The 27,376-nt window shown below is 54.7% G+C and overlaps 1 protein-coding gene across 4 annotated transcripts; it reads right to left on the minus strand.

Moving 5' to 3' along the window:
- Positions 1–218: 218 nt before the first annotated feature.
- Positions 219–27,283, minus strand: ABCB9 (ATP binding cassette subfamily B member 9). Of its 4 annotated transcripts, XM_032431433.1 has the most exons (13): positions 27,126–27,283; positions 26,625–26,774; positions 21,268–21,947; positions 16,863–16,977; positions 16,180–16,310; positions 15,060–15,265; positions 12,748–12,945; positions 11,380–11,508; positions 9,042–9,230; positions 8,417–8,590; positions 5,468–5,627; positions 3,681–3,817; positions 219–1,504 (listed from the first exon to the last, which is right to left on the minus strand). In XM_032431433.1, exons 3-13 carry the CDS (start codon positions 21,860–21,862, stop codon positions 1,244–1,246), a joined length of 2,295 nt encoding a protein of 764 aa, XP_032287324.1. In that variant the 5' UTR covers positions 21,863–21,947; positions 26,625–26,774; positions 27,126–27,283; the 3' UTR covers positions 219–1,243. The 4 variants fall into 4 exon arrangements, with proteins under 4 accessions (XP_032287324.1, XP_032287325.1, XP_032287321.1 ...); XM_032431434.1 differs by lacking the exon at positions 26,625–26,774 and having other exon boundaries at positions 16,180–16,259; XM_032431430.1 differs by lacking the exon at positions 26,625–26,774.
- Positions 27,284–27,376: the final 93 nt, after the last annotated feature.

Below are 27,376 nucleotides of genomic sequence, written 5' to 3' on the forward strand. Positions count from 1 at the left end.
TGACCCTGCACAAGCCCCATGGAGACAGACAGACCTGAATAATTCGTCGGGGCTGGAGATCGTGGGGACATGAAGAGCACAGAAGGGGGGCTCCCAGACCCTGGGGCGGGGAGGCCCTATACCACCCCAAATCTCTCAGGCTAGGTCTGATGGAAAAACCTAACCAGGTGATGGGGCCCAGGGCCCAGGAAGAGGTCAGAGGTCAGGGGTCAGAGGTAGTACACTTTATTGACCGGGTTCTTCCAACATCTTGCAATGCCCCTCCCACCCCACCCCCCTGCAAAGCCAGGGCCTGAGCTTTGCCGCCGTCCTGTCCACCAGACAGGGAAGAGAATGTGTCTCTCAAACATCCAACATCTGAAGGGCTTCCGGGCCTCCGAAGAGCAGAGCGGCAGGGGTGGATGGGGGGGGGGGGGTTGCCGGCTGGGGGGGGGGTGATGGGAGCAGGGGATGAAGGCGGGCCTGAGGGGCTCAAGCTGGGTGCAGGGCTGGGGACACCCTGAGGCTCTGCCAGGCCTGGCCAGCCCCTCACTCCCCCAGTTAAGGTTAGTAGTGGTTCACAGTGAGACTGGCTTAGATTTGGCAGGGCGGCAGGGACCACGGGCAGACGGGCGCTTTCCACTCTCCCTGCCGACCCTTGGCCTGACTCACGAAGCTGGGAAGAGAGAGGAAATCCCCTCCTCTGTGTCCCCCTTCTGGGACAGGAAAGCCCCTTCTCTCGAGGGGCAAAGGGTAGAGGCCTAGTTCTCCCCTGGCATCCCCTAGGCTATTAGGAAGGATCGTTTACTCCTGGCTCAGAAGTTTCTAGAGCATCTCAGTGACCTTGCCCATCATTACTCCCAATTAAAAAAAAAAAAAGTTTCTGAAATCTGGGAGTTGACTGGGGCCCATCGAACCAAGCAGTAAAAAACCTGGTAAGATCTTGGTTTAAAAAGGTAGCTCTACCTTCTCTTAGACGCCTTGGGAGGCCAGATGGAGAGAACAGTGGTGTCTCTACTGCCCGACTGGAGGCGGCGGCTCGTGGCAGCGGGGAAGGGGGGCGGGGGGCTGGTGGTGGCCCGGAGGACGGGGCGGGAAGCAGGGGCACGATGCAGGAAGCAGTGACACGCGGGACATGGCAGGTTGCCCTCCAGCGCTGTGCGCCTGGGCTCAGAGGGCAGCGGGTGTGGGGGGGACCCCCATGGGTACATCTGCCAGGCGGGCGCCGGGGCCTCGGCCCCACCGTGAGAGGCCGGGCCCGCGGTCAGGCCTTGTGAGCGCCACTGCCCGGCGGCTCCTTGTGGCCGGCTGAGTAGTCCGAGGCGGGCTCGAGCCCCAGCATCTGCCGCTGCACCAGCTTGGCGTAGAGGCCGCCCTGGGCCAGGAGCTGCTGGTGCGTGCCCTGCTGCACCACGCGGCCCTTGTCCAGCACCACGATGAGGTGCGCGCGCTCCACCGTGCTCAGGCGGTGCGCGATGATGAGCACCGTGTGCTTCTGCAGGTTGCCGTGGATGGCCTGCTGGATCTGGGGAGACACGGGGGGCGGCTCGTGCGGGCGCTGCCCCCAGCCACCCACAACCGCGCCCGGGCCTGGCTCGGCTCCCACACCCACCACATCACAGCGATGCTTTCACCTCTCCGAGCCCCAGTTCCTCATTCAGGGCTCGCCCACGGCAGGCTTCCTGGGCTTTTGTTCACAGGGGACGGAGCTCAGGGCCCGGGACAGGGGAGGTGCACGGCGAGTGACAGGTGAACCCTAACCCCCTAACCTGGTCACCTCTGCTCTTCCTGCTCCTTCCGCTCGCTAACCGCCTTGCCTCATGGTCTCACCGTCAGCCCCAAAGCTCAAGCCGACGAGACCACGGCCCGCAATTCCTCATCCTTCGCTCATTGTCCAAATCCAACCCATGCGCGAATCCTGCAGGTGCATCTCTGCCCAGTTCATCTAGTTCTTTCCATTCTCCTACCGCTACCCCTGTTACTTCTCATCCGAATGCCTGCAACCTGCCCGCCCCCACCCCGCCGGCGTGGATTTAACATTTCCATCAGTTCTTGTTGAGTTCCTGCTTTGAGCCCCACAACAGCTTCGTGTCCCAAACAAGAATAAAATCCAGACTCCACCTGACATTCTGCACTTGTCATAGACAAGAGTGCACAACACGAAGAGTGACCCCTAATGTAAACCAGGGACTTCAGTTAGTAACAGTGCATTAAAACTGGCTCATCAATTCTAACAGATGCACCACGGCAAGATGTTAATAACAGGAGAAACTGTGCGGTGAAAAGGAGATATATGGGAACTCTCTGCACTTTTTGCTCAATTTTCTTTAAACCTGAAACTTTTCTTCAAAAAAAAAAAAAAATTCCATTAATTAAAAAAAAAAAATTCCAAACTCTGTAACTAGGGCGTGAGGAGGCTGTGTCTACGACTCTGTCCTCATCTTACCTTGTCAGACTCCCACCAGCCTGACACGCTGACCTTTGGGCTTGCCTGTGAATTTGCTCTAGGGCTTTGCACCTGCTGCCCTCTCCTCCTTGGATGCTCAGCTGGCTCCTCTCCTCTTGGGTCTCAGCTCAAATGGCACCTGAAGACCCCGCTTCCATCAGGGAGACGGGCACGCTCCAGCAGGGCTCCGGCAGTGTAAGGCCGTGTCTCGGGGATGACCCAGCCCCCCTAAATGCTCAGTGCTGCCAGGAGAATTGACTGTTCTAGCCAACACTTGACGGTAGGCCCCTGACCTCCCTTTCTTAGAGCATTTAATAAAAAGGGCTTATAATTGTAAATCCTTTCTCTGTCCCTTCGATATACATATATGCGAATCTCCTACAAGTCAAGAGCGTCTTTCTCAAGGACCTGAAGGCCATTTTTGAAATGTAATCATCAGGGAGGGCAGGCCTGGGTCTCGAGGCTCTAGGGGAGGACAGAATTCCGGCCCACGGCTGGCAGCCAGCAGACACCGCTCCTAATCACATCCACACTGACCAACCACCAGCTCTCCCGTGAGCCCACTCCCTATGCCTTCATTCTCCTTTAACGCCTGTCACCACTGTCCCCTCTGCACAAAGCAGAAGGCAGTCCCGCTCTTTCCCCTACTGGCACTCGCTACTGAATAAAATCTGTTTTTTCAGCCTCAGTGTCTGGCTGTGTTTCTCTCTGACAGGGGTGACCTGTCTCAATCTCTCTCTCAAATGGCGGTTTCATTTTCTATGTGCCGTAGGCCACAGGTTGAACTCAGGCTTGTCTCCTTGTTTGTGACATGTCTCGCCCTGGACTGGAAACGCTGCAGGGGCAGGCCTTTGTCTGGTCGGCCCGCACTGCAGCCTGGCGGCCGGGACGAGCTCAGTGAATACCTGTGTAGTCAGTGATTCGACCCACAGAGGGGCCGAGGTAGCTAGTCAGTGACAAATACACTATTGGACGCTCTTTACCTTGGAAAGGGGGCTCAGGGAGCAGACAACCCTGACTCCCATGATGAGCTGAGGGCAGGGCCTCGACTCCAAACCCGCATCACATGGTTTCAGCTCTGCCAAGAGCCGGCTGGCTAGACCTTCCGCCCTGGGTCCCCTCTCCCCTGGCTCCCCGCCTTCAGCCCTGAACACAGTCCGGAAGCTGACGGCCTGGGAGAGCCCCCAGGGTGTCTCCAAGCCCTTCCTGGCGCCTGCCCCGTACTCTGGTGTCACCCCACCAGCCCGCAACTCACCAGGTACTCGCTCTCTGCGTCCAGAGCGCTGGTGGCTTCGTCCAAGATGAGGACGGGTGGGTTCCGCACCAGAGCCCGGGCCATGGCCACCCGCTGCTTCTGGCCGCCGGACAGCTGGGCACCCTTCTCCCCAGTCTCTGCATGACAAAGGGGCCGGGGCAAGTGAGCAGAGGGCGAGGCTGGGGCAGCCTAGGGTAGAGAGAGAAGACCCCCTCCTCTTCCTTTCCCTGCTGCTGCAGGAGCTGTGCTCTCTAGGAAAAGGTGTGGCTCGAAGGGCCACTGGCTGGGACAACCAACAGCTCCCACACTCACAAAAGGATGCTCTCCTTCCCTGTTCATGCAAATCAATAACTACATTCAACTGGTACTAAGATACCACTTTTTACCTATTAATTTGGCAAAAATCCCAATGTCTGATAATACACCGTCCTGGCGTGGCTGTGGGGAGACAGGCGCTCCCCCACCTTCCTGGGGCAAGCACATGGGGGGGTGATCCCTCCGGCTGCAGGGCATATACCTCTGTGTCTATCATTTTGTGCTGTGCAAGTTTATGGATCACAAGTACAAGTGCACAACCCTGGCACTAGCATCCCCACCTCTGTGAACTGTCCCCACAACTGACCTTCCCACGTACAGTGGCAAAGGCACGTGTCGTGCACGACTCACAATACTAATACTGCAACTCAAAACAAGAGATCTACTCAAGCGTCCATCAGCAGGAAACCGAATGAATGATTTAAACAAATTATCATAAAGCCCGTTACCCTGGAATACTATGCAACTGTTTAAAAGAAGGATCAAGGGCGCTCTTCAAGTGACAACGTGGAATGGTCACTAAGATACTGTGTTAGGTTAAAAAAAAAAAAGCTAGGTGCAGAATATAGGGTGCTGGTTTTTTTCTGTAAAAGGTCAGGAGGAAATAAAAATATATATTCTTATTTGCATGAAGAAGCTCCCAAAGGACATGTAAGAAGCTAACAAAAGAAGTTTTGGTGGGCCAGGAGGAAACAGGGGTAGAGAAAGGGATGGAGTAAAACCCCTCATTGTATATCATTTCACATGTATTTTTAGTTTTGAACCATGCGAATGGCCCCTTCACAAGAGTTAAAATTTTAAAGTATGTTAAATATAACAAAATATATAACATAAATCAGTATATTGTTATATTATATTATTGAGTTATTAATATAAAATTAAGCAACTATAATTAACCTGATATATATATATATATATATATATATATATATATATATATAATTTAAAAATAATAATGTTTTGGGGTGCCTGGGTGGCTCAGTCAGTTAAGCGACCAACTCTTGATTTTGGCTCAAGTCACCATCTCAGGGTCGTGGGATCGAGCCCCTTGTTGGGCTCTGCACTGGGCTTGCTGGGTGGAACCTGCTTAAGATTCTCTCTCTCTCTGGGGTGCCTGGGTGGCTCAGATGGTTAAACGTCTGCCTTTGGCTCAGATCATGATCCCAGGGTCCTGGGATCGAGCCCTGCATCAGGCTCCCTGCTCAGCGGGGAGCCTGTTTCTTCCTCTCCCTCTGCCCCTCCCCCCTATGCTCGTGCCTTCTCTCTCTAAAAAAAAAATAATAGATAATAATAATGTTTTAAAACTAAATAGAGGTGGTTGGTTACATAGTACTGTAAAGGTACTAAATGTCAAGTGAGTTTCACTGCAATAGTAAAGAGCGACTGGCAGGGAGTTATGCTTCACTCGGAGGGTCCCATCCCCGAGGGTGGACCTTCCGGCGGGGTGGAGGTGCCGCTCCCGGGCCGTGTACCTGTGTTGTAGCCGTCCTGGAGCTCCATGATGAAGCCGTGGGCGTTTGCCTTCTGTGCGGCCTCCACCACCATCTCGAAGGGCACGGTGGGCAGGCCGTAGGAGATGTTGTCTGTGATGGAGCGGGCGAAGAGCACCGGCTCCTGGCTCACCAGGGAGATCTGTGTGGGAGACAGGATGGGGCATGAGAGGCTGGGCACGCATCCGTCCAGCTGTCACCGGGAACCTTGCCAGCCCCAGGCCTGCCTGACGCCAGGGGTCTTGGGTCTGAAATCTGAGCAGGGCCTGCGCTGGGCTGCTATAACGTCAGCTGCCTCTCTCCTTCAAAAACAACAGAGTCCACTTTCTGCACAAGCCCTCAGCTTCCCCTGACCAAAAATCTGGGGCCAGCTAAGCTGGCCGCTCTGGGCTAAGCCAAGTTCCCTGACCTCTAAGAGAGCTTGCTGTCTGTCCCTGTCCTGGGGCGGCGGCGGGGGGGGGGGGGGGTGGAGAGAGAGAAAGAGAATGTAGAATGTGAGTCAGTCTGTCCACACCAGAAGACAAGAGGCCACAGCAGCCCCCAGGATAAAGGCCTCCCTGGTGTCCCCTCCCTCCAGAGAGAGTAACTTATTTTTTTTTAAAAGATTTTATTCATTTATTTGACAAAGAGACACAGCAAGAGAGGGAACACAAGCAGGGGGAGTGGGAGAGGGAGAAGCAGGCTTCCCACGGAGCAGGGAGCTGGATGCGGGGCTCGATCCCAGGACCCTGGGACCAAGACCTGAGCCGAAGGCGGATGCTTAATGACTGAGCCACCCAGGCGCCCCCAGAGAGAATAATTTAAAGAAGCTTGTCCCATGATCCCAGTTTTAGGAATGTAGCCTACAAAAATATTATGGAGAATATCACTGCAACATTGTAAATAGAAAAAAAATCAGTTTCATAAATTGGGGCTTGACTAATAATCACAGTGTATCCATTAAATCAAATATGCACACACGCACACACACACACACAAACACCATGATTCTGTTTTTGTTAAAAAAAACTTATATATGTAGGGGTGCCTGGGTGCCTCAGCCGTTTAAGCGTCTCGCTCTTGATTTTGGCTCAGGTCATGATCTCAGGGTCATAAGATCGAGCCCCGCGTCAGCCTCTGTGCTGGGCTTGGAGCCCTGCTGGGGATTCTCTCCCTCTGTCTATCTTTCTCTCTCTCTTTAAAAAAAACAAAAAAGCAAAAAACTTATATATGTACCTTTACTTATCAATATATTTATATAAAGATAGGAAACAGGTTGGAAAGGATATTTACTAAATTGCTAACACCAGTTAACCTCCATGGAGTGGAATTTAAAAGGTGAGATGGAGGGGAACTCTCACGTCGTAATTACAAAATTCTCTGAATATATGGGAATGTGGTTAGATTGTTGCATTTTACTGTTTGGGGCTTATGAAAATTAAAACTTTTAATTTGAACTAAAGAGAAGGTAGTCACAAAAGAGGAAATCCAAGCACTGAACCGTATGTTAAAGTACTTGATATGTTTGGTCATCAGGAAAATGCAGAAGACCTCTGTGAACTACCTCTACGTATGTACTCAGCAGCTGGCAAAAGATCAGCACTGACACTATTAACTGTCTAAGAATATTACATGTCTGAGCATATTAGCTATTGCAAAGCCTGAATAACTCTGCCTAAAGGCCATTTCCAGAACTCTGCTGGGCAGCAGCGTTGTCATCACATACCTGGGGTCACTGCTCAGCCATCTACACCTGGTTATATGCAGATGGGTAGGCATATATCACAATGTGTGGCCTCTGCCACCATCTAGAACTTGGCTAGGAGTTCTGGAATCTCTGTGCCAACCCTCAGGCTCTCCTGTAATTTAATGTATGTTGATGATGGAAATGGTGCCTTCTTGATAGTTGGTTTTTCTTGTTATATGTACAACCTGAACAACCATCCAGGGCATCCCTGTTCTTTTTTTTTTAATATTTTAAAAATTTTATTTATTTATTTGACAGAGAGAGACACAGCGAGAGAGGGAACACAAGCAGGGGGAGTGGGGGAGAGAGAAGCAGGCTCCCCGCTAAGCAGGGAGCCCGATGCGGGGCTCGATCCCAGGACCCTGGGATCATAACCTGAGCCAAAGGCAGACGCTTAACGACTGAGCCATCCAGGTGCCCCCCAGGGCATCCCTGTTCTTATGCTAGCACAGGATCAGGTGTTGAGGATCCCTTCCTGAAATGATTACCAAAAACTGTATGGTCATGAATAAGCCTCTTTTGAGTACTAGAGACAACTTAAATGTGGAGCAACTGGAACTCTCACCCACTGCTAGTGGGAATGTAAAGTGGTATGACCACCCTAGTGACAGTAGCTACTAAAGTCCAGCATATACGTCCACTCTGGGAGAACACACGTACCCGTGTGCACCAGAAAACGTGGACAAAATGGTCTATGTCAGTACTGGTAATGGTAAAAACAGGAAACAACCCAAGTCTCCATCAAGAGCAGAATGCGTAGATTGTGACATGTTTACACAGTAGATTATCACCCAGCAACGAAAATAAATGAACTACGACCACAGCCTCAACGTGGATGTCTCACAAATAAGGCTGAGTGGAAGAAGCAAGACCCATCTGAACACAAGCTCTATGATTCCAGCCAGATAACGTTCAAAACTAGGCAAAACACAGCTCTGCTGTTCGGGGAGGCACAAAGCGATGGTAAAACTGAAGAAAGAGAAGATCATAAAAGTCAGGGAGATGCAGCCTCTGGGGGGAAGAGAAGGGACACACGGGGTGGAGGAGTGCTGGAATGTTCTGTTTCTTGACCTGAGTGCCGGTGTGCAGGTGCAACTCTCTGAGCCTGTTTTTACCTGTATCACTTCTCTGCACCTGCGTTATTGCTCGCGAGGGTGAAGGTTGGACAAAGTGCACAGGAGGACAACAAAGGCCCATTCACGTACCACGCGGTGCAGGTACTTGTGGTCATAGGCGCTGATGGGCTTCCCGTCCAGCAGCACGCAGCCCCCCTCCAGGGGGTAGAAGTTCTCCAGGATGTTGACGCAGGAGCTCTTCCCACTGCCCGAGGGTCCCACAAGTGCGGTCACCTTTCCTGGGGACAGGCTGAAGGAGACATTCTGCAAGAAACAGGCGGACTCCGTGTGGGGCCACTGGCTCAGATGCTCTGGCCTCGGACACGGCGGGCACCCTTCCCAGCCCACCCATGCTCCCTTGCCATGGTTGGGCACTGCAGTCCCTGGAATGCTCTCCTTTCTAGGATTTGGCAGGACTTGGATGCTCACTTCCACTGCCTGGGTGCCTCCTCTCCTTGTTCAGGACCCAGCTCCAATGTCCTCTCCTCTGAGAAGCCCTCCTTGGCTGTTAACACCATCCCTATGAGCTACCCCTATCACACCACCCTGATTTACTGCCTTCCTAGCACTTAGTATCTGGAATGCTCTGTTAATGATCTGCCTTCCCTGACTCCAGCCAAACTCCATGAGGACAAGGACTCTGCCTTACGTAATCCTGGCTACACTGTGAGGGAAGGGATGATGTGGGCGGGCCTCGGGCGGGCACCCCTCTTACCTGCAGGACTTGGGTGTGGGGCCGAGTGCGGTAGGTGAAGGTCACGTTCTCAAAGTCCACCCGGCCCTCCAGGCGGTCAGGGGCCAAGTTCCCATCATGCACCATGGTTGGCTGCCGGTCAATGAACTCAAACACCTTCTCGGCGGCCCCCACTCCTTGCATCAGGCCGCTATAGACGGAGCCCACGGACTGCGGGGGGAGGAGACACAAGTTCTTGGCCCAGTGACACCCCAGTGCTGGGACCCCCATGGTGGCCAGAGAGATGAAGGGGGTGCAGAGAGAGCAGGGACACAGCAGCCATTCTGGGGAGTGGGTGCAGGACACTGCCGGGGCCCCCCAGTAGTAAAGCAGATAATGACAACACTGACAAAAGGAGAGCAGCAAGGGGCGCCTGGGGGGGCTCAGTCCGTTAAGCATCTGCTTTCAGCTCAGGTCATGGTCCCAGGGTCCTGGGATGGAGCCCCATATCAGGCTCCCTGCTCCGCGGGAAGCCTGCTTCTCCCTCTCCCACTGCTCCCTGCTTGTGTTCCCTCTCTCGCTGTGTCTCTCTCTGTCAAATAAATAAATAAAATCTTTTAAAAAAACCCAACAACAATACTGAGCCACTCGTGGGAACACATTAGGAGCCCAGCGCCTCGTGGCCAGTACAGCTAAAGCTCACCACCATCCTGCCCGGTGGGTGTTACCACCCCCCAGCGGAGGAAACGGAAGGGCAGGGTAGTTAAACGAACCAGCCAGAATGTGGCAGAACAGGAATTCTGAACGGAATTCCTCTCTCGGCTGCCACAGCATTTTTAAATTTCGGTTTTAAAAACGGCCCTTGGGGCGCCTGGGTGGCTCAGTCGTTAAGCGTCTGCCTTCGGCTCAGGTCATGATCCCAGGGTCCTGGGATCGAGCCCCGCATTGGGCTCCCTGCTCAGCGGGAAGCCTGCTTCTCTCTCTCCCACTCCCCCTGCTTGTGTTCCCTCTCTCGCTGTGTCTCTCTTTGTCAAATAAATAAATAAAATCTTAAAAAAACAAAAAAACAAAAAAACACGGCCCTTAATTCATGCTATCCATTCTCCTTGGGTAAAAACACATACAACATAAATGAGTGATAATGACGACTCATTTTGCTGAGCACTTTGCATATGTTATGGGGTAGGTTCTAGCATTATCTCGTTTTTTGCTGATGAGAAAACTGAGGCACAGAGAGCTCAAGTCTCTTCCCCCAGCTCACACAGCTGGATGTGGCAGAGCCAGGCCTTGAACCCGGGCACGGCCGGCTCCTGAGTTCAGACCCTTGTGTGCTATGACCGAGGGGCCTGGCTGGGGAATCCAGCGCAGCTAGGACTGTTATCATTAATATCAAGACATTATCACTGATGTTAAGATACGAGCACCATGGAGCAGTGCCCCTCACACCTCCTCCCACAGGTGGCCCCAGGAATCCGCGTACCGTATCCTCCCAGTCCTTCCTCTGTGCATTTACAAGCACATGCACATACATGATAAATAATTTTGAGATTTAAAAACCACACCACTGGAATCAGACTCTTCCCATTGTTTCATGGCGCATCTTAGGGTCCCTTGCACGCTGGTACCCACAGATCTGCCTCATGTCTGTAGCTGCTACCTAGTTTCTATCGTGCAGACGTCCTGCTTCTGGAACACGGATGGGCCATGTTGGCCCAATCCCTGACCCCGGCACTGGACGACGCTTGGACTTTCCACCATGTGAAGCAACGCTCCGCTGAGCGCGCACACACCTCTGCCCACCGGAGTGGGTGTCTCTGCGGCCCGGGTTCCCAGAGGCAGAACTGCGGCGTCAATGACAGGCTGGTGTGGCTCTGGCCGATGCGGAGCGCTAACACCCCCTCCCCCCAGGCACACCCCCAGCTCTATTGGAGGACACGGAGGCCCATCATAGTGCCAGGGAGTTAAGGCCCCCACTCGAAGCATCCTCAAGCAGCGGCGGAGGGCGGCTCGGGCAGGAACACCCCAGCTCCCTGCCTCAAAGTCAGACCCATCTGGCTTTGAACCCGGTTCCCCCACCAACATGGCGGGCAAGTCCCTTAACCTCTCTGAGCCTCAGAGAAATGGGAGGTAGTACTGAGACCCCTCATGGTGTTCTTTGGAGCATTTCCTGAAACATCCTTGTCCCTGTCACTCTGCTCAGTAAATGGAGCTGCGGTGGCCACTTGGTAATATTACTGTCATCGTTGGTATGATGTTCTCTCCCCCACCTACTTAGAAAGAAATACCCCACCCGTCAGACCCCGGAGTATTTCCCCCCTTTACATCCCTCTTCCCCATCCCTCCAGGTCCCCCAGAACCCCTCCCCAAGCCAGCCCCTCACCTCCATACAGTCTCCCAGGACAAACTCGTAGATAATGAAGGAGATGAGGTTGCCGCTGGTCATCTGTCCCGAGATGACGAGGTGGCCCCCGTAGTAGAGGATACTGACCTGGACTACCAGCAGCGTGAGCTGGGGGCAGAGGGAAGGGCAGGGGGACCTGGGTCACAGGGGCCTTGGCTCAGACCCTGATACGCCCCCCATTCCCCACCCCCCCACCCTCCCAGGCTGCAGGGGGAGGTGAGAGCAGCTGTGGGCTGTGCTCGCCCAGCCACAGACTGAAACTCCAGCCAGGCAGGGATGTCCTCCCACATGCTGGTGCCCGGCTGTCACTCATGCCCTCCTGCTCCCCGGCCCTGGACTTCTTCCCCGCAAAGGCCCCCAGCTGGAGGGAGCCGTGGGCCTGGCGGAGAACAAGGCTTTCTTTGTGAGGCCCTGGCGCACACCCAAAAAGCCCCCAGCGCTCAGCCAGGCCGGGAGGGAGCTGTTAGTCCTCCTCCTCACCGGAAAGAGCACGGCTCAGGGAGGTTCAGTCCACTGGCTAAGGTCACACAGCAAGCCAGGCAGGGCAGGACGATGGGTCTGTTTCCTGTCCCCACCAGGTTCCATGAAGGAGGGGCTGCGTCCAGGGCACCCTGGCCTCCTACCGCCTCTCCCCACCCCAAGCCCCTGGCTGGGTTAGACCTAGATCGATGGTTAGACCACGGTGCCTTTGTGCCAGGGACAAAAGGCACCCAGGCAGGTGGGCAGATTGCTGAGAGGCTTGGCTAGCTGAGCTGGGTTTCGGGCCCCTTCTCCTCTCTGGCTGGGTACTTTGGAGGGGTGGCCTGTCCTGTCCCCTGGTCCCCTGGTAGATCACCACTCCTTCTTCCCCCTAAACTCCACACCCTTCTCATACCTACCCCAGGTATGCCCTGATGTGCCCACCTCCCAGACGTGGCCAACAGACAGCAACAGGCTCCAAGTGCTCCCCATTCTCCAGGAGGGGCTGTGATTCACCCACAGGGAGTGAGCTAGACACTCCAATGGGGTGTGTGTGATTGTGACATAGGGCCTGCCAGACAGTGGCCTAGGCTGGGTCCCGCTGGCCTCGGGGTGACTCCCTTCCGGGGCAAGGATGCTTCCCCAGCCACCCCATGCCCAGGTGAGAGGAAAAGAGGAGGTGCCCATGAGGACATTCACTGGAAGGGTGAATTCTTTTCCAGAAAGATTTCTCCGCGGACAAGCAGAAAGGTGGGACAGAGTAAAGTCAAGTGCAACCAGCCTGACACTGACACGGAGGGACCAAGGCTCGCGTCCTGGTCAAGGAATCCCCCCATCTTTGCGTCCTGCCCCCCGACAGTCAGACCTGCCCGGGCCAGGGGCACATACCCCGCTGCCCCAGACGTAGTACGTGTAGGCTGCGGCCTCCTTCCTGTTCAGCTTATACACCTGCTGCAGTTTCCGCGAGTAAACCCCCGCCTCCTCCTCCTCGTTGGCAAAGCTCCGCACCGTCTTCATGGCACTGATGGTCTCCTCGGCTGTGCTGCTGGCCCTTGCCAGGGCATTCTGGACCTCTTTGGAGAGCCTCTGTGGGCAGGAGCGGGGACAAGAAGGAAGAGACCCCAAAACAGACAGTCTCACCATCTAACGGCCCCTCGGCCTCTCCGGGTTTTCTGCCCTCAGTTAGCGCCAGCTCTATGCACAGAGTCCAAGGACAAAAGGACAAGACCGAGCTCCCCGTTTTTCCCCATGGCCTTCTAGCTTCATTTGACAGACTCAGAGAATAGACTCTAGCTGGGTTCTTGGGGTGAGCTCCTGAGGTTCCAGCTCCTGAGGGATGGGGGACTGATCATGAAGTCATCTCCACTACTTAAAGGTGGTTATTCACAAACACAGTATTTGGTAATCCTCTCAGAAAAGGAGCCTCAACACCTGATCCTGTGCTGGTATAAGACAGGGATGCCCTGGATGGTTGTTCAGGTTGTACACTATACAAGAAACACCAAGTATTAAGGGGGTGTCATTTACATTATCAAAATACATTAAATTATGGTAGAGCCTGAGGACTGGCACAGAGATTCCAGAACTCCTAGCCAAGTTCTAGATGGTGGTGGAGGGCTCTGAATCTGGCTGCACTGTGTGTGTATGACTGGGTATAGATGGCTGAGAAGTCGTCCCAAGTGGCGGACCACCAGGCTGCTGCCCACCAGCGTTCTGGAAGTGGCCCCTGGGCAGAGCTCTTCAGGCCTTGCAATAGTTAACATGCTCAGATTCTCAAACCATCAAGGAAGGTTGCCAGGGAGGCCAGGCCAGGATCATGCATGGGCGCGTCCCATGACCTTCAAGTCTCGCTGAGGCCATCGGAAGCATGCAGCGTGTTCTGGCAACTCGGGTGGAGCCATTCTGTGTCCTGAGTCATGTCTGACCGTGGGCAGGGTGTGTGTGGCTTGTGGGGATGACTCGGTGGCTGTATTCAACACATTCAGGTACCAGCAGGAGACCTGGAGAGCTCCCTTGAGGCCCCGCCCAACCGATAGGGCCTGAGGTGTGCAGGGGGCTGATAGGGGAAGCTCCAGGGTTTCCTGCCCTGGAAGGGGCTGGCCGGAAGGCAGGAAGGGCGGGGTGGGGAGCAGAGGAAAGGAAATGGCTCCAACTCATATATTTACTCTTTCTACTCAGGGAGGAAAACAGAGGCCCGTGGCCCAGAATCACGGGGGAGAGGGTCCTCTGGGTGGTGGGCTCTGCCAGAAGGCACCACAATGGTTGTGGGGAATGGATGCATTTTGGGGCTGGCCTCGGGCCACGGCCACCAAAGGTTCTAACTGAGCCGGTCTCTCCTGCTCAGGGGGACCCCTGTCCCCTCAGGCCTGGTCACTGGGGAAGGAGCCGCCTGCACCTGTCTAAACCCAGCCTCGGTCACTTATAGCTCAGGAGCACCCACCAAGGTGGGGAGCAGGAGGAGGGTGAGGCTGGGGTCTAGCTCGTCAGGCCAGCCCTCCCAGCAGGGGCAGCGCCCAGGAGTGGCCATAGGGGACCGCAGCCTGCCCACAGCTGCATCGTGGGCGAGGGCCTCGCTCCTGGGGCCTGAGCCACCCCCACATCAACACTCTACAGAAAGAGAGCAAACTCTGCACTCAGTGTAAACCAGAGTTCTTGCAAAGGCCTGACCGTCGTCACCTCCCTGCCCTCACTCCCTCTCACGTCCCCTCACCCCCGCTCTGGCACCACCGGGCCTCCCTGAGGATCCTCAAACACACCGGGCACATTTCCACCTCAAGGCCTGTGCACTGGTTCTGCCCTCCGCTTGGAACGTGCTTCCCAGAGACTTCCACCTCTTGGCTCAACTGCCACCTTCTCAGAAGGACCGATTTAAAGTGGCAGCCACCCGCCATGCTCCCCATCTCTCTCTCTCACTTTATTTTCCTCCCGAGCACTCACCACCTCTCATCATACTCTATACTGGCGCTCTTATTGCTGTTACCTATCGTCTGCCTCTTCCACTAGAACATGAGCCCCTTGAGGGCAGAAGCTTTTCGGTTTCACTGATGGATCCTGGTGCCTGGAAATAGGAGGTGCTTCATAAGGATCCCCTGAATGACCCAGTGCACAGGTGGACGGGGGGCGCCCCCGAGCGCCTGGTGAGGCTCCTCCCTCCCTCCGGAGCACTGCGCAGACCCCAGCAGGGACCCGGCGGGGCCTACCTTGTAGTACTTGCCATAGATGTCGGACACCATCATGATGATGGGGAAACCCATGAAAGTGACCAAGGACAGCTGCCACGAGAGGCTGAACATGAAGACCACCACACCCGTGACCTTGACCGTGTTCCGCAGGAAGATGTTGATGTTCTGGGAGACCAAGTCACTGACCATGGTGGTGTCCGAGGTGAGGCGGGAGATGAGGTCCCCTGGAACACAGGCAGTTCAGTTCCCACTGTGGCAATGGGGCCACTGGGGCGGGGGGGGGGCAGGAGACACGAAGGGGCTTCCGAGAGGCACGATGGAGCTCGGGCCTCCCCTCCCTTCTGGGTGGGGAGGGGAGAGAAGAGCAGACACCCCTCGAGGGCTGCTCTGAGCCCAGCCCTCGTCACTAGCATCTCGTGACGTCACATCCCACCGTACGCGGGAGGCAGCTGAGGCCCAGAAAGGGAAGCTGGTGCCACACGGCCCGTCCCTGACTGCGCCGGAACCAAAGCCATCTCTCCTCCCTGTCACTGGCAGAGGGGATAACTCCCCTCTTCCCTCAGAGAGAAACAATCATCTGGGCTGTGGGGAGGAGAAACTTTCAGCACTTGGCCGGGCTAAGAGTTTCACGACTCCCCCACGGTAGCTCCTACTATTGTTCCCATTTTCGAGAGGAGAAAACAGAGGCTCAGAGGGGCTAAGTTAGCGAATGGTGGAACCAGGGCTGGGCGCCAGGCCGGTCTGTCTCAGAGCTGGGATCTTGGCCTGACACTGTACTGCCCTGGACCCCACCCCTCATACCCCCTTGGAGCTGAGCCTCTCAGGCCACAGGCTTGGATAGTTCTGGCCTTTGTGGTTCTCAAACAGCAGTGGGAAGCAAGGCCTTGGCTCCTGCAGGGGTCTCAGCTGGTCTGGCCAGGGTCCTCCTACAGTGGCCACAGCTCAGACCAAAACCTCAGCCAGCAGGCCAGCTTCCCGGCCTCAGGCAGGGCCTCCTGGGGCGTTTCTATCCTCAACAGGATAGCAGGAAAAGCCAGCCATTGAATCCCCCGACGTGAGACAAGCCCCCGCTGGCTGGGTGCCCCCCCCCGGCTGGGCCCCCCCACCGGAGGTCACCCCAGGCCGCGGGAGGACCAACCTGTGCGATTCTCGTCAAAGAAGCTCATCTCCTGGGACACCAGTGAGCGGAAGAGACGGTTTCGAAGGCGAATGTTCAGTCTGGCAAATATGAGGGTAAAAATGCCGCCCCGAATACCTGCGGCAAATGAGCTAATTGCAGATAAGAGATGTTATATATAGCACGACGTCCTTGCGACAACCAACAGCCATAACCCGGCTGCCCCCTCCCGCGGCTGGCAGGTGTGGGCCCCTTGCAGGGCAGACACAGGGAGGGACCCAAGCTCGAGCCCCTTTCCAGGGCTGGCACCACCACGCAGTCTCCCTTGTTCCCCAACTGGAGTCCCCAAGATGAGAGCAGAAAGGGGTTGTGTTTACCAGGGACGAGGGACCCAATGCTGCCAGCCAGACCCCTCTTCCTTCCAGAACAGCACAGACCAGGCTGTCCCTGGTTTCCCGTTTGGAGAGCAGCCAGGGAAGGTAAAAGGGGAACCCTGAGGCCTGAAGCCAATTTCAGGGACAAGAGGGTATGACTTGAGGGCAGGGCTCAATCGAATGGATACGGGTTCTAAGCCAGTTTGGTTGTTGGTTACCACGATGACCGGCTGAGTGACAGGCCCACCAGGGGCATCTCCCGGGCCTCCCTGACCTCCCTCCCCTGCTGCAGGCCTGGAGGAGGGGGGCGTGGGGGTGGGAGCCGGCTACCTGCCGATGGCCAGCAAGCACATGACAATGACCGCCGTGCTGAACTGCTCCATGCTCTTCTGGATGACGATGCCGTCAATGGCCCGGCCGGTGTAGTAGGGAAGGAAGGTCTCTCCTGCCAGGAGACAAGGTGGGCTCAGGGGGAATCTGCAGTCGGGGGGAGCCCGTACTGGGCCTCCTGAGCCTCGGGAAGCCCGCACACCACGTGTTCCACTCACTCCTCTGATGGGGTTTTCTCTCCTGGCAAACTTCTGCTTCTCACCATGGTGGGAGGCGGGGTGGGGGCCCGTACTGCTTCAGGCCCCCTCTTTTCAGAGACCAGGAACACAGGAAACATGGGTCATTCAATCTATACAGACTGGGGCGGTCTTGTTAATAACGGGCACCAGGCCTGAGCATAAGAAGCTCTGCAGCTGGTCCTGTTATCACCCCATTTTACAGAAGAGGGCAATGAAGCTGGAAGGTGAGGTGACACTCAACGGGCCACACGGCCAAAGTTCACTTCCTTCTCGCTGGCAGAGGGCTGAGTCCAAATGCTAGAACCTCAGAAGATGTGGATTTTCTGGTTCCAAGCAGTGCTGGAAATGGCCACCCAGCCCCTTTTGGTGAAGCGCTTTAGAGTTTGCCATGTGATTTCGTACCCATTATACTACTGTATCTTCAGAACAATGCTGGGGGTGGGGGGTGGGGAGAGGGGGCAAGCGGGACGTCACCCCCATTTCACAGAGGTGAACAGGAGAGTCAGAGGCTGGGTGATTTGCCTGAGGTCACACAGCACAGGGCAGTTAAGAGGAAGGGCCAGAACTCAAACCCAAACTGGCCTCCCATTTGGGGGCTCTTTCCTATCCCTTCCCTCCCAATAACCCAGAAAGCCTGCTGTTATCTTGTGCGGATGATGGACAGGGAACTGAAGGTGGTCAGACCAGGCTGTGTCCTCACTGTCACTTGGCTCTTTCCACGGGCAGAACCTGGCATACAGTAGGCGCTCAGTAAGGGTCAGCAAATGAATCCTGGCCCACTGTGTGTGAGACAGTGAGGCCTTCTGTAGGGTTCTGCTGCCCTCTGCTGGTCTTGGCACAGGGACCACAAGGTGGCAGCCTCGAGGGCCTCAGTCCCCACGGTCCTCCGTTAGATGGGGTTTCTCGCTGCGGACACTGTGGAGTCCACCTGAGTTGAAGTTCAGCCTCAGTTTACCCGCAGCAAAGAAAAGGGCATCAGCGAGCTCCAAGAGCAGCTCAACTCCAGCAAACACTGATGACGATATTAAGCACAACAGACACTTACGGAGCCCTTCCCGGGTAACAGGCATTGCGCTAAGCATGTGCGCCGACTCTTGTTGAATCCGCGCGAGAATCACATGAAACTCTCCAATCCACTGGCATATCCTGGGGCTCCACCTTCAAAATATTGTTGATCTTTGAACAACGGGGGTTTGAACTGCGCAGGTCCACTTACACGTGGGTTTTTTCCATAAATGCAGTACCGTACTGCAAGTGTATTTTCCTTATGATTTTCCTAGTAACGTCTTTCCCGTGGCTCACTTTATTGTAAGAATACAGTGTATAATACATAGAACATACAAAATATGCGCTAATCTCCTGTTTATGTGACCAGCAAGACTTCCAGTCAACAGTAGGCTATTCGTAATTAAGCTCTTGGAGAGTCAAAAGTCATACATGCATTTTCAACCATCCCCCGTGTTGTTCAAGGGTCAACAGTATCTCCAGAATCCAACCTCTTTCAATGCCCCTACTGCTCCCACCTGGGTTCAAATCTCCAACCCCACTTGGACTTCCTTAGCCAGCTCCTGGTTCTCCCTGCTGCCACCCTTGTCCCCATCAGTCTGTTCTCCACCCAGCACACAGTGGGGCCCTAGGAAACCCAAGTCAGACCTTGTCACTCCTCAGGCTTCCATCTCATTCAGGGTAAAAATCAAAGCCCTTAGAGTGGCCAGTGGCACCCTACATGACCAGGCACCTGCTACTGCCCCGAATTCATCTTCTACTCTTTCTGCCTACCCCCCCCCACACACACACATTGCTCCAGCTACACTGGCCTCTTTGCCTTTCCTTTCACAACCAGGCCCCTTCCTGCCTCAGGACCTTTGCACGGGCTGTTCCCTCTGCCTAGAGCATTGTTACCCTGGATATCTGCTCCCTCATCTTTTCCAAGTCTCCAATGCCCCCCAATAATCCCATAGGTGTGGCATCACCAGTCTTCCTGTTTTACAGATGAGGAAATCAAGGCTAAGGTACTTGCCCAAGGTTTTCTAGTTGGGTTGCTATGAAATCCATATAAAAGAATTTCAATGTGCTAGGAGATGCTCCACACTAAAACTAACCTTTTTTCACAATGGGCAGTTTTTCTTTTAGATCATGAGGTTTCAGAAAAAGCTGGCCCCACCTGGAGGCTTGCTGATTGAGAATAATTATCAGTAGTCATAGTCCCTAACTTGTGTGAAGTACTTACTTTTGCCGGCACCGCGCTCCAGCTCACCCAACTCACAAGAGCCCAACAAAACCTCACTGTTGGGATGAGAAGCTGAGGCTTGGCCAGGTTCCGTAACCTTGTCTCAGGTGATCAGTGCAGTTGGGGGCCTGATCTCGAGTCCAAGTCCTTAACCTCGACGCCATCCTGCAGGCTGGCAGACTCTGCTCGGCTGTATTTTAGGACATTTGTATTCCCCGAGCACACAGCAGCTGACAACAGGGCCCCAGTGGTGGGGGGGGAAACGAGGTCGTGGGTGACATCTGCTCACACAGATAGGATGGTCATGTGTTCATTCCTTCTGTGAGCCTGCCTCCGTACCAGGTTGTGGGGGGACCTGGGGTGAGTCAGACCTGGCCCAAAGGGGGGGGCAGGACAGTGGACGCATGATTTTCATGTCACCAGTGTTACAACTGAGGTGCAGATAAAGGATCACAGTCAGTATAATTCAAGAGGGCTTCTTGGAGGAGGGGACATTGGGACCTTGAAACATGAGTAGGAAAAACTATCTGGTTAAATGGAAAGGGGTCATCCCAATACTCACAGCCACTGAAATCTATCGGGAGTGTTCTAGGTGCCAGGAGCTATCTGCGGTGTCTTATTCATATTAACTTACTGAACCTCATAAGCCCCTATTGCGATAGGTACCGTTATTATGCCCATTTTACAGATGAGGAGACTGAGACCCCGAGAGGTTAAGTAACTTGCATAAAATCACACAGCGGTCAAGGGTTTGAGACTGAGAGGGCAGAGGGTCGATAGTGAGAGGAAAGGGGTCAGCTCTGGGGCTTGCCTGTCCTCTCTGAGAACACTCTGGCTTTGGGGCTGCTCCCAGATGCTGTCTGTTAAACGTGTAACAACTCAGAACTGCTAACATTTCTGTGTACTTACCATATTGTACTAAGCTCCGGACCTGTCCTTCTCCTATCTGTTTTATTCAAGCTTTCCAACGTCATGAAACATGGGGGATGCTAACAATCCCCATTTCACAGAAGCAAGGCTCTGAAAGTTCCGATAACTTGCCTGTAAGCACACAGCGAGGTAAGGAGCAGGACTGCAATGCATGCCCAGGGCTTGTGGCCCACGGAACCCATGGAATTTTGACCTTGAGATGTCACCTTCCCACCCACCTTGTCTGAGCAAGCACTTTCACACTGTTTGGGCCAGAACCACAGTAACAAATACATTTTATGTGACAAACCAGGACACACTTACATGTAGGCACACGTACCGAAAATAAGTTTCACCAAACAGTACTTACTCTTACCACAGACAACATAATTCTGACGGTCTCTAGTATATTCTGCTTCATCACAAAAAATGCTTTGTTTGACCCAGTGATCCCACTTCCAGGCATTTATCCTACAAATACACCAACATTTATATGAAATGTGTACGAACTAGGTTATTTACTGTAAGAGAAAAGACTCGAAACAACTTGACGAGCCAACAAAAGGAGACCAACTAAATAATCTCTGGAATGGCCTCACAGTGGACTATTACGCAGCCAAATAAAAGAATGAGGTACTGATTGGAAATTTCTAAAATACATCGTTAAGTGGTAAAAGCAAGACACGAAATAATGTGTGAGAGGTGGTGAGAGTAACAGGTTCATTTTTGCTTGTAGCTTCCAGAAGGAAACCCTGGAAGAATATACAGGAAATGAAGAAAAGCAGTTTCCCACCCACTTGGAAGCTTCTGGAACATTTTCCTGTAGTTAGCCCTCGGCAGGGAGATCAGGGTAGTCAGAGGCAGAATTAGGAGTGAAACTCTCAATATTTGCCTCTTCACATCAATTTGATGTTTGAACCACGTGAATAAAATGTTAAAAGATTTAAGAGGAAGGACGCGGTAGTTATATCTACCCCCCTAAGTTGCTTTCCGGGGTGCCTGCCAGGCCCCCTGGCTCCTCACTTACCCAGAGCCGCCACGATGAGGAAGAAGGAGGCCGCCACGAGGAAGGCCACGTCGGGCTTGGTGTAGGACAGCAGCTTTTGTAGCGTGGCCCCAGATGCCTGCTCACGAGGGGGCCGGTGCTCCCCCGGGAAGCCCTCGGCCCTGGCCCCCGGCTCGAGGGCCTTGGCGTCCGGCCGCACCGTGGACAGTAACCACCAGAGCACGAAGGAGGCGGTGAGCGAGATGTAAGTCCACACGAAGAGGGCCCAGAACCACGGGTCCCGGACCGGCTTGCGCACCTCGGAGAAGAGCAACAGCTTTACCATGGTGTAGATGCCCACGAAGAGGCACACGAGGGCGATGATGGTCCAGGAGGCCCGAAGCCGCCGGGGCCCCAGGGCGCTGTTCTTGGCCACGCCGATGGTGGCTCCGAGCAGAAGGCAGCTGCGGTAGAGGCAGGCTGCCCAGAGGTCCAGCACCGAGTCAAAGATGTTGAAGTGGCGGATGTCCTCCAGCAGGCTGCGGTCCAGGTGGCTGAGGATGTAGATGGCCGTGGTCATGCCAACGTCCATGCTCATGAAGGCCAGGGTCACCACCACCGCCTTCCACAGCTGCATTCTGCTGGCTGGCGGTGGGCAGGTGCTGAGGAGCAGGCTCTAGCTCACGGGGGCAAGGCCATGGTCCGTGGGGGCGAGGCCAGACCTATCGGGGGCAACGGGGCAAGGGGTTCAGGTTTGCGACTTGTTGGCTGTGTGACTATGAGCAAGTGGCTTGAATCTCTGGGCCTCGGTCTCCTCATCTGTCAGATGGCAATGTTGGGAGCACTGAATTCACAGGACTGGTGTGAAGATCCCATTCGTTTAAAGAATGTTTCCTGAGTACCAATGGGTATTGGGTGGGCCAGACTCTGTTCTCTGTATTGGGATTTAACAATGAACAAACACAAAGATCCCTGATTTTGTGGAGATGACACACCCATGTCAGAGACAGACAAACACAATAAGTAAATGATATAGTATGTTAACAGCTAGGGGCTGATGGGGCGCCTGGGTGGCTCAGTCGGTTAAGCGTCTGCCTTTGGCTCAGGTCATGACCTCAGGGTCCTGGGATTGAGCCCCACATCGGGCTCCCTGCTCAGAGGAGAGCCTGCTTCTCCCTCTCCCCCGCCCCTCCTCCTGCTCATGCTCTCTCTCAAAATAAATAAAAATTTTAATTAAAAAAAAAAGAGCTAAGGGCTGTGGGGAAAAGAATGGGGAACAGGGAATAGGGGGCGATGGGGGGTGAGAGCAGTTGTAAATAGGGGGTCCAGGGAAGACCTTGCTGTGAAGGTCACCCTTGAGCGAGACTGAAAAGAGGTGAGGTAGTCCACCGCGTGGGTATCTGGGGGGAAAGCATCTGCGGGTAGAACAGACAGTGCCGCGGCCCTGGGGTAGGAGGGTGCCGACGTGCTTGAGGGATCCCACGGGGTCAGGGAGGTGAGGGTGCCGGCATCTGGAGGACCTTATAGATGCAATCGAGATAAGCAAAGAGTGCAATAAATGGTCGCTGTTTTTACTACTAGTAACTAGTACGAGTACTAGTACTACTATTGCACTACTACTAATTTCTCTGAACCCGTTTCCTCATTTTTAAAACAGCATGAGGTTCAGTGCATGAACATCCGTTCTGGGCACAGTGCCTGGCTGTGATTGTTACCACTGTATACAGTGGGTGCATAATAAGTGTTTGTTTACTTCTCTCCTCCCCAAATCAGGCCTTAGACCAAGATTGGGGTGGGGGGGTGGCCAAAGGCCCTAGAGCAACCCAGGGACTTTCACATCTGCCTGGAAGTTTCCAGAATATTTTCCTTCAGCCCAGGTTGCCCTTCATCCCCTGACCTAGGCCCTTTTGGCCTTCTGGAGCTTGATGTCTGCTTTGTCCAAAGCACCTCCCACACTGGGCCTCTTGGAACTGAGCCAGTTCCTAGGAGACCCCAGGAGCTGCAGGAATCCTGCAGGATGTGGGGGCCTGCTGGCAATGTTTGGAAGTGGGACCTATCCAGGGCAGGACGGGGACTGGGCTGGGGGTGTACCTCTGAGTGCTACCTCTTGACTTGGGTCCATCCCTTTTCTTCCTGGAGTCTTTGTCATCCCATCTGCAAAATGTGCAAAGTTCTAGAGTCCCTAAGTGGAAAGGAGAGGCATGGAACACCAGGAGGGGTCACTCTGAGTAGTGACTGAGAAGGGGGTCAGCTCGAGAGACCCTCTCCCCCACAGCTCTGGTGCCCAAAGGCTAGTGGCTCATGTTCTGGAGTGACAGAAATCCTACATACCCCATGAGGCAGTTGCTTCCATATTCCTATATACAGTTGGGGAAACTGAGGCACAGAGAGGCAAAAGCATATGCCCCATATCACTCTGCCAACAAAGGCCCAAGCCAGGACTTGGGCCAGTATGTAAAGGATCCTAGCACCTAACTCTCAACCACTGGTTGAGGCAGGTGCCTAATTAGTATAAGCAAACAGTTATGTAACAAAGCCCTTCCTCTGGGCCTGGTCTTTTATATAACTTTTTAAAATTTTTTCTAAATAGCATTTAATTTCATTTTATTTTTAAAGTAGGCTCCACACCCAACATGGGGCTTGAACTCACGACCCTGAGATCAAGAGTCACACGTTCTACTGACTAAGCCAGCCAGGAACCCCAGGCCCGGCCTTTTATATAGGCCACACACTATATGTGTTTGCTTATTTAATCCTTGCAACAACTTGTGAGATTTGTACTATCCTCAACCCCATTTAGCAGATGGAGAAACTGAAGCCCAGAGAAGTTATGAACTTCTGCAAGATCACACAGCTGGTGAATAGCAGAGCTGGGATTTGAATGCAGAGCTATCTGGCTCCAGAATCTGGGCTCTAAACTATGAAGCTCAAACACTTGTCAATATAACAAGTGCTGACAGGGAGTGTTTGTCTAAGGATTTAAATGCATGAATGTGATTTAAATACATGAATCTTCACAAGAACCCTGTGAGGTAGGGTCTATTATCCCCATTTTACAGTCAAGAAAACCGAGGCACAGAGAGGTTCACTGAGCTGTCCCAGATCACACAGGTAGGAAGTGGCAGAGCTGGGATGTGAACCCAGGCCGTGGAGTTCCAAAGCCCTAATGCTTCAAAACAGCCTCTCCAGGGGTAGGCAAGACCCCCTAATGATGCTGGGGGGGGGGGGGTTGTCTGAGATGCAGAAAGGACCCAGGGGTGTGACAGTCCCTGAGCCTGGGCCCCGCCTAGAGCCCAGCACTTCCAGGCAGACTCCAGTCCGTGCCAGAAAAGGCTCCCTTGTCAGCAGGTGCACCTCCAAGGGAAGCCAGGGCTGAATGGGACCAAGGGCAGGCGAGGGAGCAGGGCTAGGGCTGGTGGGAACAGTCACCCCCTGCCCAGGCCCTTGCTCCAGCCCAAGCCCCAGCTAGGCTGCCAGCAAAGGTTCCTATCTGCTGCAATGCAGAGGCCTCGGGAAGCCAGTGAGTGGGTGAGCGTGAGTCGGAGCCCAGGGAGGGATGGTCCTGGCCCAGCGCCGCACCAGGCCTCCTGGCCAAGCCACTGCCTTCCCCCCAGGCCCTGCCAGCCACCTTGGCTGTTGCTCACCTCTTGGTGGGCACAAGGAGTTCCTTGGCCCTGGAAGGGAGCTGGGGTACAGAAGTGGGACAGGAGACAGATTTGCCAGACACCAGCTGAGGGACTTGGCCCACTCTTCCTGCTACCACTCCCCGTCACTGGGGGAGTTCCTTCCCAATACCCCTCTGCTTGGGGTAATGTCAACCCCATTTGACAGTCACCAGCAAGGGGTGTTTATCTTCACCAGTATAAGCAAAGTTTCACACTCAGCATCACAAACTATCTGAACCACATTATATGGATGGGGAAACTGAGGCACAGAGAAGCAGCAGGGGGTGAAGCCTGTCTAGAGTCACCCAGCAAGCTGAGGACAGAGTAGCTATAGCACCATGGCCCCAGACTCCCAAGTGCTGAGTCCTTGTACTCCAGGCTCTGATGGAGCAGAATCCAACTCGGGTCGGGTTACAGCCCTTGGTGGGGACAGGCTACTCTGTTATTTTTAAAATTTACTGAGCAGGAGGGTGAAGGGGACAAGACCACCAGCCAAGACTGTGAGGAGGGGAGAATGGGGACCATCGGGCAGCTTGGAGGCACAGCCCTGCTCTCCAGCTGCCTGATCTGGTGGATGCAGCTGAGCTCAGCCAGGTGGAGCTGGAGGGCAAAGTGTGAGCACATGGGTGACAAGAGGGGCCTGAGGGACAAGGACAAGGTGGTGGCCAGAGGCCAGAGCAGGCCCTGTTCAGGATGTGACATGGCCCGGGAAGACAGGGGCAACTCGTCCTGCCCCCAGATGCTAAGGAATGGCACAGGATTAGCAAGTGACCCCATCCCCACAGGGGGTCCTGCCAAAGGCTTTTAGTCTCAGTAGAAATGGTGGTTGGGGCACTTCCAGCCGTCAGCTGCACGGAAGGAAAGTCCGCAGCACCCAGGAAATAATAAATGTCAATTATTATTACAACCGTAACAGCGACCGTTTACAGCATGCTACTCACTGCCAAACAATGGGCCAAGTGCCCGGCACCTCCCATTCTAGTTCATCCTCGCCACTATTGTGGGAGGTCCTCACGTAATCACCCCCACTTTACCGATGGGGAAACGGAGGCCTGGGGAAGTTAGGTGGCATGCAGACAATAGGCAAAGGCAGGACTGAAACCCAACACTTGACTCTCTGGGTGGGACGTGCCCAGGCTACTCAGGGACCACGACAAAAGGGCCCTCAAGGACCTAGGTGGTCCAAGCAGTTTGGTCCACTCCTAACGTGGTGAACTTTTCACCCCAAATTGTCATTTGCCCAGCAGTGGAAAGGCCCATTCACTGCTCAGCAAACACTGGCCAATGGAGGGTGGTGTCACTGGGGGGTTTCGGGACATAGCGCCAGGACTGGGCTGGGTCCACTTTGTTCCATCCTGACTCCAGCCTTGCTCAGCCCACCACATCTCACACTGGGACTGGCCCTCTCTCAGAGACTTGGGAAAGTTGTTTCAGGTAACTCGTGGTTCTAGGCGAAGGCAAACTGGGGAACTATGGTGGCCTTCCTACAACCCTCCTCTGGTCACCTGCCACCTGCCCTCTGAAGCAGGGATGGAGGCCAGCCTATCTCCAGGGGGTGGGGCAGAGGGCAGAAGACACTAAATCCTGTCAGACCAGCTTAAAGCTATCTTAAATGACATCAGGTGGGGGACGGGGGCATTCTGTTTTAACACAGACCCAGAAATAAGGGAGGAGCCCCTGGGAACCCACAGGCCTACAGCCAGGGGGATGCGTGTGGAACGTCAGCCCACTGACCAGCGGGGGAGACCGAGGGGAAACGTCTGCCAAGATCCGCAGGCCCAGGTCGGAACCCCCAGGCTTCTGCCACAGCCAGGGTGCTCAGGATCCGTGGGCAGGCGCCGCTGTAGAACGTGGGGAGCCCTGGGAAGTCGCACCAATCCGTTCCTAGGGGGAGAACAGCCATCCCAGGATCCTCCCCAAAAGGCGCCCACACCATTTTCCAAGAGGCAGCGGCGCGTGAGGAGTTAAAAAAAAAAAAAAAGCAACATTCGCCCTGCGGGCGTGGAAAGGATGCTGCTGCAGGGATGGGGGGCTGGGACCTGCGGCCGAGGGCGCCTGGGGACAGGGGCGGAGGCGAGAAGGCTCCCAGAAGGGTGCCACCTTCAACAGTGATGCCTACTCCACCTCTGAGGCAGGGGGACCCAGACGCCCCCAGCCCGTGTCCGGCTTGGCACCCCGGCTAGAGAACGACCCGTCCGGGGTTCCCGGGCGCCGCGCTCTTACCTGTTACCTTACCTGGCACCAGGTGAGTCGTGGGGAGGGGGCGCAGAGGGCTCGGGTCGTCAGGGGCGCAGGTTCCGCGCAGCTCATTGGCGACTGCGCCCAGCGCCGCACTCGCTCCGCTCCTCCCGCCGCTCCTCCCCGCCTCCCACCCCCGCTGCGCCGCGGCAAGGTCGGAGCAGAGCGGGGCGGGCGCCCAGGCCAGCTGACGGGCGGGGCGGGGCTCCGGGGCGGGGCGGGGCCTCTGGGGGCGGGGCCAGAGCTAG

The sequence above is a fragment of the Phoca vitulina genome, unplaced genomic scaffold, assembly GCF_004348235.1.
Source record: "Phoca vitulina isolate PV1807 unplaced genomic scaffold, GSC_HSeal_1.0 scaffold46, whole genome shotgun sequence".
In the NCBI taxonomy this organism is placed as follows: domain Eukaryota; kingdom Metazoa; phylum Chordata; class Mammalia; order Carnivora; family Phocidae; genus Phoca; species Phoca vitulina.

Bases quoted from the DNA above. Each gene is read 5' to 3' on its own strand.
- ABCB9 (XM_032431430.1), bottom strand. From the start codon at position 21,862: ATGCAGCTGTGGAAGGCGGTGGTGGTGACCCTGGCCTTCATGAGCATG. The intron at 11,509-12,747 runs GTATGTGCCCCT...CTCTGCCCCCAG, and splicing joins ACTACGTCTGGGGCAGCGGG to CTCACGCTGCTGGTAGTCCA. The intron at 3,818-5,467 runs GTACACGGCCCG...TTTGTCATGCAG, and splicing joins CCAGGACGGCTACAACACAG to AGACTGGGGAGAAGGGTGCC.